Below are 10,324 nucleotides of genomic sequence, written 5' to 3'. Positions count from 1 at the left end.
CCTTCAAGTACACATTAAACTCAGGGCGTTCACTGAAACTGGGAATTTCAATTACCAATCTAAAGGTAAACACAAAGACGAAGACAATGGCGACTAGCCGCGACATATTAGGAATGCACTAGAATTTTTTTTTTGGGAGAGTTCCACACTCAAAGTTTACCCATCTTTCAATCCATTTATGACACCGTTGCGTTGCTTCAGGGATCATGATTCATGATCGTTTTAATTCTGGAGCGGACGTTCATTTAACTGAGGTATCTTGAACGCCTCCTCTAGCAACACGTAAACGTCATCGCCTTCCGTCAAATGAGAGCGCGATACGATGCTTTGATTGGTGACGTATCAGGAAATAAATTCTGTAAACAGACTAGAAATGAACACATTCTAGGTTCTCGTGTAACAAAAACTGCTGCAGAAAGCATGGAAACGTGGAGTCTCATATCCATTTGTGTTATGCTTTGTCTCACTGTGAGATGGGGGGTTTCACTAAATTCTTATTCAGGTGGGAAATGTGTGCAGCACATGGCGTACCATGACAGCCCTGCTGTAAATATATCTGTCAGTAGTTTACAACATTGGCTGTTCTCTTGTTTTTCCTGCAACTTATTTATCTCAAAGTAATGAGACCGAGTGGTTCTTATGAATCCTTGTAAATGTTTGTTTTCCAGTCAAAGACCTAACAGTCGAATTATTATATATTTCCTATGCTTTAGGTGCTGGCAAACCACCCATGTTCGGTGACTATGAAGCTCAAAGACATTGGCAAGAAGTGACATACAATCTCCCTGTTCAGGAGTGGTCTGTATAAATAGTCAATGCACTATTATTCACTATAACTACAGTACATAATTGGGTTGGGTATTAAGATTTAGCTTGTATTATGCCATGTAAAAGGAAAATGGTCTTAAGTAATGTAAAGTTGACTATATAGACCTAGAATGGCTGTGATATTACATACCATGTCTTGTAATCCAGATACAGCTTCAGACAGCCGCGCCGCATACAGGGGGGTGCATGCGCGTGTACTCACACACTTGGAGTCAGATATTTCCTCTTTCATATCCATTTGAAAGTTCTGGCAGAAAACGTGTATTTAGTAAAATATCTTCACTTTTTCTCGAGAAGCCTCACGGAGTCACGGACGACATGCGGGATTAATTGCAACCTGTCGGTTTGTGTGCCACTGCCCCATACCATACGTATATAATTATGCTCCCGAAAGGAAGTGGAGACATTTCACAAAAAACGCGTTTTCTGCCAGAACATTTCATTGGATATCAATTCAATTCAATTCAAAGGGCTTTATTGGCATGAGAAAACGTACGTTTACATTGCCAAAGCAGAAAGAACAATACAGCAATACAATCAAAACAAAAATGATGTAGCCTACATTTGAAGGTCAGAATCTTCAATAGATCAAATTCTATGTACCAAGGTCACGCAATGCAGGTATAGTGCAGGAATATACACAATGATTAGTCTTTAGGGTGGTTGTGTTCCATTTGATATCCTTCTCCTATCACAGCAACTCACAAATCTTGCTGCTGTGTTTGCACATTACTTCGCCCAGCAGATATGGGAGTTTTATATATCACTTTTTATATCACTCAAGTTGCAGCAATTAATTAGAATGATCTATGGGTATGGCAGGGCTGTGTACCTGGAATATAATTCTATTATAGAATAATAATGTATGTAATATCACATGATAATTAGAATATTTGTTGACATTCAACCATTAAAGGGATATTTCACTTTCAAAAAAACTTTTGGTCATTTTAACGTCTACTCAGGCTTATGTGAACACCCCGGGCAGTTCTTAAGTTGCTTGATTCAGTATTTAGGTATTTGATATTCATTTTATCATCATGGTTAAAATGGAGTTTTAAGTTATAATGGGTTTTATAGGGGGAGGGGGAGCTAAAATGAATATCAAATATCTAAATACTGAATGAAGTAAGTAACCAAAAAACTGTCTGTGTCGGTGTTCACATGAGACTGATTAGATTTTAAAATGATGAAGGTTTTTTTAAGTGAAATATCCCTTTAAGATCTAATATTACTACAAATTTGCTCACAATGTGACAGTGTCATAAAACAATAACATAATATAAATTACTGTAGGTATTTCACTGTGAGATTTGGTTCAATTGTATGCATTTGTACAGGTACTTGAACACTACTGACAATGACTTGAACTACTGGGGTCTCGACTACCCTCCTTTGACTGCCTACCACAGCCTGCTCTGTGCTCATTTGTAAGTCTGAAAGTAAAATAGAATCACTGTAATTTACGCTTTAATAGACACATACAATGGAGCCTGGGTAGAAATAAAAGGCAGCATTTGATCTTCTTGTTCTTGGCACAAACTGTTACGGTAGCCTCACATAAATAAATATTTGTAAATTAAATGTAATTGAATTGTTATTGACCTCACACAAATAGGGCAAGTTCAACGTTATTACTGCAGATAAAATAATAGACTGTGTGCGTTTGTATTAATAAACTGCACATGTATATTCAATTATGCATGGCCGGAAAACTAGTTGCTGCTGGACAATACAGATTCAAAGGCTATCCCAAATGCTGATACTGAAGGAGTTGTTCGTGTTCACTATGCAAGCATTTCAGTCTAAGTTTTGAAACATTTTAGATGGTTATGGTTGGTATGCTCACTTCATTAAAATCATCACCTAAATATATATATTAGGGCTTTAAGCAACTAGTCGGCTAGTCAACTAGATGTACTAGTTTACTAGTCAACTAGTTGACTAGTAAATCCAGTACTTTCCCTGATTTTGTAGGCCTCAAGATCAGCTAGATTATTGTTATAGTCACCAATGTACACAGTTTTTAAATGTACAAATATTATTTTCTATTATATTTTATTTTGATTATATATATATTTTTTTTTTGAAAGTGTTCGTTTTGGAGGTTACAGTGACCATGAACTTCTACCTATCTATCCGTACATATGCATGTTCGGATAGACAACCTTAAAACATAGATAGTGTACAAGTACACTGATGGATGCATAAAAACATGGGCCACTACCCAAAGAATTTTATAGTGATATGGTCATCTTTGTTTCATCAACTTACAAATGAGATGATATAATCATGATATCATCTCTCCTCCTGGGAGAATGTGTGCTTGGTCTGCTGATATCATTCGCACGCACACATGATGCCATGGTTTATGTGGTATCTTTCTGCCCTCATGCTCAAACTGTTAGTGCACAACTTCACAAGGCAAACCAATGAAATAGGGTGTTTTGCAAGTTGAATGTTCCACTTTTTATAACATTTGTATATGATTTTAAAAAGCACAGCGGTTAAATCATTTGCCTCTTATTTCATGATTTAGCATCTGTAAAACTGTCACTGTACTTTTCTGCAGAGCCAAGGTGATAAACCCTGAATGGGTGGAGCTGCACACCTCTAGAGGTTATGAAAGCCCAGTGCACAAGGTGTTCATGAGAGCCACAGGTACAACAACTACAGTACAGAATAATGTACTGTATCATTGCTATTGGGCAGAAAACTTGTATTTCCATATTTCATGATTTTATGTTTTTTCATACTCAATCTACTTTTCTATGACAATGACAATCTGTGTACTCTTAAAATGAGATTGATCACTTTTTTAGTGCTACTTTATATAAACTCGCAAAATTATTTGGACCTTAACATTCAGGTATCCTGCTTCAAGGAAGTCATCTATCTATATGACTACCCTGTTACTGTATATACTCTAGTCTAGTATTTGACATGTTGTTTTTTCCTTTCTCTCAGTCCTACTTGCAGATCTGTTGATTTACATCCCTGCGGTTGTTATATACTGTTTGTATCTATCTGATGGATCCTCCAGGAAAAAGGTAAAACCAATAGCTACTAGCTAATTGTGAGGAACACGAATACAAGCTGGTACAACCCTCACAAGATTTGTTTTGTAATATATTTGTATACATCAGTTACATCTTAAACAAAATGTTTTAATAATACTTTTGTATATATAATAGGAAATTATTTGTTGCACAACAAAATATGAGTATATCATAGATTCAGTGTATTATGATAGCCCTGGAATAAATAGATGGGTTTGACAATTAAAATATTGCAATTTGTTTCAGGTTTGCACTCTCCTCTGCATCCTGCTGTACCCTGGTCTAATTCTCATTGACTATGGTCATTTCCAGTATCCTTTATATACAATCAAATACAATTTCCTGTTGTTAAAAAAAGGAATGTGCTGTGACATCATAGTTGTTGATCACACCGTTTCCAGATTAGTCCTGCAGTTGAGTGTTATGTAGCCAGCATTTTCTTGATTATACTGTAATGTTGAATTCACACCAAGAGCAGTATAACGCTTATCAATGTATTGTCTATGGAATGGAGTGACAGGAGGTGGGGCTCACAAAAAGTGGTGCGGTAGCCAGTGCTACTGCGGCTGAATGCTAGAGAGAGTGGTAGCCAACCTGAAGCGTACTGTCGTCTGAAATAACAGTAAACTTTACTGTACACACAAAGATCCACATCATCTTTGTGGGTGTTTCAGACACTTTGTACACACTCATATTTAGTGGTAGAAATAACTACCATTGCTGGTATGAATTTAGCATAAGACATGTTGGCCTATATATAGTGTTGGGACAGTTACTTTAAAAAACTAGTTACAGTTACTAGTTACATAATTTCAAAAGTAACTTAGTTACTTTACTGATTACCTAAACCAAAAAGTAATGCGTTACTGTGAAAAGTAACTTTTTCGTTACTAAGAAAAAGAAAAAAATACACCCATGTGGGGGTCCCCGGAACTTCCAGACCCACAGGAATGCACTCAGGGTGCCAGCCCGGTTCCGTGAGCCGCCCCGCTTCCAAAACAGTCAAGAAATGACAGAGTTACCGTGTGGGGGTCCCCGGAACATCCGGCGAGCCGCCCCACATCCAAAACACTTGGTGGAGAAAATATGCTATTTCCGTGCTCAGACACAGGGACACAGCCAGCCAACCAGGGACACACATAGCTGTCTATATAGGAGTGGTTGCACCACTCAAAAAGAAAATAATAATAATTGAATTACAACACCATTGTTACGTCTGTTACCATAACAGATGTATATCACCATAACCACCCTAGGCTCGGTGCACCGTTACACGTCTTGCGTTACAAAGTATTACCAGCATCATGGAAACGGGACTGAATTTAACTCATCAGGTAGAGAAACATGTGACGCTGCTCAGTCATGCCCATCTACTGAGTTGCAAAGCTTTACTCAACATTGTGCATGGAAAGATTTGATATAAACCTTGACTGTCAGGTACAATGGAGTGAGCCTCGGCTTGGCACTGTGGGGGGTGATTGGTCTGGGTCTGGGCTGGGACACACTGGGGTCCCTAGCCTTCTCCCTGGCTATCAACTATAAACAGATGGAGCTCTACCATGCCTTGCCCTTCTTCTGCTACCTCCTGGGAAAGTGTGTGAAACAGGGCCTTACCGGGCGAGGGTGAGCTGTTTTAGCCTTTCCTTACTTTGTAAACACTTCTTCCATCAGTCTTCTCTTTCTGTCTTCTACCTTCCTTCCTTTTCTTTCAACCCTGCCTTCTTCCTTCCACAAAAAAACTGATGGAAGTTATTTTCAAATACATTTAATTATACAATGCAATTACATTTACCGTAATCATATTTTATATATATTTTATACATGACTGGACAGGTGTATTCGGTGTCAAAAAATGAACCGGGGCAATTCTTTAGGTTGGAAGCCGTCATCGAACACAGCGCAATGCAACGTAGTTGAGCCCGATGGCTGCAGTGGAGCTTTGGTGTCACCGAATGATGATCACAACTTTATTGGCAATAATTCAAAATATATAATATTATTATATGTAATATTTTGATATTACTGCAGTCTAGTGCCCAGCATGGGCAATCTCAGGCATCCAATTGCGTTTTTTTCGGTTATGTTGACATTTGACATTAAACACCAGTTTAAATGACACTTGTGTCAGTTAAATGTATGTATGTAAATGTAATGTAATGCTATGAGCAAGCATTAACCCAAAGTGAACTCAGTTTTTACCAAGGTAATCAGATTGGATGCTGCCATACTAGAACTCCCAGTGACTGTTTATCTAGTAACAATGTACCAAGGGCATCTGGTAGCAAATGGAGAGCTGGATTAGAAGGGCCAGGGGGAAGATATGTCCAGATGACACTCTCACCATGCCCAAACTCCTCTGCTATTCCTGTGTGCGCAACTTCTACCAGCAGCTTCACAGGTCCAGCTGACAACATACATACCCCGACCTACACTAAAGACTTTCAGCTGATGCATGGCTTTCACTGCATTCCTAAACAGGGGGTCAAATCCCTAATTCTGGACACACAAGTAGTGGCACTGCTTAATTGTTCAAGTACAAAGTAAAATCCTCCACATTTAACAATCTAAATGGACCCAGATGAACCTGTAAAATTACTTTAACAGTGAGGCTTTACCGTATATTATCCGTAAATATTCATATTTAATGTAGCTGTATGCTAATGACACTTTTTAATTTATTGTAGAAGCTCCCTCAACAAATAAAGAATAGAATAGACAATTATTATATACTATATTTACTGCTATTTTCCCACGCATTAAAATCCTAAGCTCTCATTTATACACTTGTAACACTGAGCGTGTAAAAACATTTGTACAGTGTGTACAGGGTTAAATTAACATTAGTATATTTCTGCCAGACAACGTGTCTCTCTTTAGTGTTCCTGTTGTCTGTTTGTCTTGTAGGTTGTTCCTGTTGGTAAAGATCGCAGTGACAGTGTTGGTGACTTTTGGCCTCTGCTGGCTGCCCTTCCTGTCCGACCCCGGCCAGGCCTTGCAAGTTGTCCGCAGGATCTTTCCCGTGGCACGAGGGCTGTTTGAGGTACAGTTGAGGTTTTTTAAGGCCCTACCCTCTACCCTGGATAAATTTAGTTTCACCCTGAAACGCAGGCTTGTGAAAACTCATTATTGCTGTCGCTATGCAGGAACATGGAAGAAGTATATGCTTCAGACCTTTTGAGATTTTAACCTTCATTTAGGAAAACTCCGATGTACACGTCCATATATATATATAGCCAATGATATGCCTAATAATAAGATGGTGTCGCTCACTGAACTAGTAATTGGGATTCATTAATAAATGCATAAGCTATTCATTGGCAGTATTTGGCAGCTAATAACGAAATAATCTCTCTGATATTTGTTTAAAGTACTGTAGGTATCTTGAGCAAGACATTTGACCTCCAATTTCTCCAGAGGATCAGTGTGTGATTTCACTGGGAGCTCCAAGAAATTAATATATGTAACTGTATAACTGTGTTGGTATAAACAACATAAATAATCCATCCACTTTTCTTTTTAAAGTAATGTGATTATACATTAAATGTATGGACTAACAAAGAATAACAGTGTAATTTCATGATTGCTGAGATTACACTGTTATTCTTTGTTAGTCCATACATTAATGTATAATCACATTACTTAAATTATATTATTTATGTTGTTTATTCCAACACAGTTATACAGTTACATATATAAATTTCTTGGAGCTCCCAGTGAAATCACACATTGATCCTCTGGAGAAATTGGAGGTGAAATGTCTTGCTCAAGAACACCTTAAACCTGTCTCATGCAGAAAATAGCTGATTTACAACCTCACAACATGTTGCAGTGTGTTGTGTTGTGAGCTTGTAGATCGGCTATTTTCAGTGCGAAGTACAGAAGCACAACTAAGTATAAATCTGGCATAACAGCATTTCTTGATTGCTGTCCCCACCCACATGTTTGCGGCTGGTTGTGTAATCGTGTGTGTGAATATGATAATATTTTAGGATAATATATATTATGTTATGTGAACATCAAAAATGCACTTCCTTGAAAATCAGTCATAATCTCCAAAGCTCTCTTCTTGCTTTGCGTCTGGTTCATACACTCAGTCCCACACCTTAACTGGAGCTAACAACCTTCCACCCGCTGTTAATTCCTTAGCGCTTAGCCAATTGGAAATGGATCTCCCGCGGGATCAAAGAAAACAGAGGAGCAAAACGGTGAAAGGTCAGGGGATCGGTTTCACTGGCCGGGGGTTGTGATGTCAGAGGATATAGATAAATCTACCTAATTTATGGCCAGTGGTGTTTTCAGCGCGTCATAACTGAGCCATGTTCTAGCTGTACAGGGCAACGAGGGGTGCCAGCTTTGCACTTATTGCATATCAGAGCTCGTCCAACAATCACGGGCAGCTGCACCTTTCCTTTTTCCTTTCCGCGTCTTTTAGATGTAAACATGCTTGTGTGTGTTAGAGAAGATGGACGCACACACACATGTTCACGCAGTGGTTAATCAGGGAGATGCTAAGATAGAAGTGTAGTGGTTGAAATTATATCATAATATTTCCATAGCTGGATCTGTTGAAAAGCTGTCACCCTTTGTCAGCCTTCTGATTGGTCCCTGACTGACTAACCAGCAGGCTCTTTCTGCCTTGTTCCGCCCTGGTGCCGCCTTGTTTATATTGAATTTGCTAAACAAAATACAAACATGATATGCCCAGTCACCATGCTGCACCTGTGATGATCCTTTTTACTGACGCCAAGTTTAAAATAAGAATTGAGTGCACAGAATATCAATACGAAGCAACTGAAAAACATGTTATTTCAATGGTAGTGGATGGAGACATAGGAGAGAGAGGATTTTTGTCCAACCACGAAACGGCAACCAATGGGTGCGAAGAGGGGCACAACCACGGGCGGGACTTGACAAAGGGTGAAGTGTGTGTGTGTGTGTGTGTGTGTGTGTGTGTGTGTGTGTGTGTGTGTGTGTGTGTGTGTGTGTGTGTGTGTGTGTGTGTGTGTGTGTGTGTGTGTGTGTGTGTGTGTGTGTGTGTGCGTGTGCGTGTGCGTGTGCGCGTGCGAGAGAGAGAGAGAGAAAGGGGTGACGGAGAGTTCTAAGGCAAAGTCCACGGCTTGCCTTTCTTGTTCGCTGAGGTTGCAACCACCACAAGCTGTCAAGGATGTGAGAAGTAATTGAAAATTCTACCAGGGGAGTGAATGGCACCATGTGCCAAGGCAGTATTTGTTCAATGAAATGATGCAAACATAATACACAGGGTGTGAGAGACACTATACCTCCTGAGACGATAGCGACAGTTTGAGAGGCTCCAGTGGGCAGGTTGCCTTGAACTATTGTGAAATGTGCCTGTAAGCAGAAGCTGGGAAGACGGGACAGGGCGAGAACGTGGGGAGGGGTGTGTGACTGAGCAAGGATGGTGGTGGGTTCGAAGAGTGTGTGTGTGTGGGGGGGGGGGGGGGGGCAGGTGGTAGTTGTAAGTTTACCCACTGAGACACATTCTAATGTCTCAAGTTGCTGCCTGCTCACAAAAATGGCACCAAATGCTTCTGCCTGTGAAATTCCACGCTAGCTTATAGGTGAAGGAGCCGCCCCCCCCCACCCCACCCCCAACCCCTTGCATTTGCCAATGCGGCAAACCCCCACCATCCAGACCCGTTCATGTGTTGCCCTCAGGCTGCGTCCAGGAACATTCCGGTAGTGGTTATTTGGAGTAGGGCGGCAGAGAGGAGAGAGGGGCAGACAGACAGAGAGATGGGGGGCTAGACGACGTGGATCGGCCCAGTGCTGACTAGGCTGCCTAAGATCCACACAGCTGTGTTCTGAGCAGCTGTGTCAAGGAACGGCGAGAAGGACACTCCATAGAAGCAGTCTTTATAGACAGGATCATACCACTTTAAGATCCTGAATGGAACGATGAGGCTCATCTAAGGCGCAGTACCTCTATGGTTTGTCAACATCCACAGAGGGGGCTTCGGCCTTAATATCATCTGATCTCTGCACAACTGCTTAAGCATTTAAACCAACTGAGATACGTACATGCTCTTCTCAAACACCAGCTACTAAAATTAAATACAAGTATTTTCTTCCAAGCTGTTGTTAGTGTCATGCATAAACAACATACCTTCGATTCTGCAATTTATTCTTCACCGTTGACAGGACCAGTCTGGTATATTTCGTGAGCTCCAGTTTAAAGCCAACCATTGAAGATTTAATGTAAAATATCAAATATGAATCCATTTTGATACGTAAAAAAACAAGTTTCTATGGGTATGGACAGAAATGTTCTTCTCATATGGGTGGTCTAAATCTGCTGGCTATGTAGGAACAACTTTGTCTAAGCACTTAACCTGGTGTCACCAAGTTTACAAATAAGTACACCGCTTTTGGTGACGTCCTGCGTCTCTGACAGACAGTTTATTTATGAGGGAAGGGTA

The 10,324-nt window shown here is 40.1% G+C and overlaps 1 protein-coding gene across 1 annotated transcript in view; it reads left to right on the top strand.

Moving 5' to 3' along the window:
- The first annotated feature begins 366 nt into the window (after window positions 1-366).
- Window positions 367-10,324, top strand: part of LOC308320673 (dolichyl pyrophosphate Man9GlcNAc2 alpha-1,3-glucosyltransferase-like) — a 54,326-nt gene continuing 44,368 nt past the window's right edge. Inside the window, exons 1-8 of the mRNA XM_080771282.1 lie at window positions 367-502; window positions 714-798; window positions 2,169-2,258; window positions 3,401-3,489; window positions 3,796-3,878; window positions 4,134-4,198; window positions 5,325-5,510; window positions 6,792-6,927. Coding sequence (XP_080627408.1) covers window positions 421-502; window positions 714-798; window positions 2,169-2,258; window positions 3,401-3,489; window positions 3,796-3,878; window positions 4,134-4,198; window positions 5,325-5,510; window positions 6,792-6,927 — 816 coding nt within the window. The 5' untranslated portion in view covers window positions 367-420. The remainder of the gene's footprint in view (window positions 503-713; window positions 799-2,168; window positions 2,259-3,400; window positions 3,490-3,795; window positions 3,879-4,133; window positions 4,199-5,324; window positions 5,511-6,791; window positions 6,928-10,324) is intronic.

This window comes from Protomyctophum bolini, assembly GCF_963924005.1.
Source record: "Protomyctophum bolini genome assembly, chromosome: 8".
Classification (NCBI taxonomy): Eukaryota; Metazoa; Chordata; class Actinopteri; order Myctophiformes; family Myctophidae; genus Protomyctophum; species Protomyctophum bolini.
This window is presented reverse-complemented; position numbering and strand designations above follow the sequence as displayed.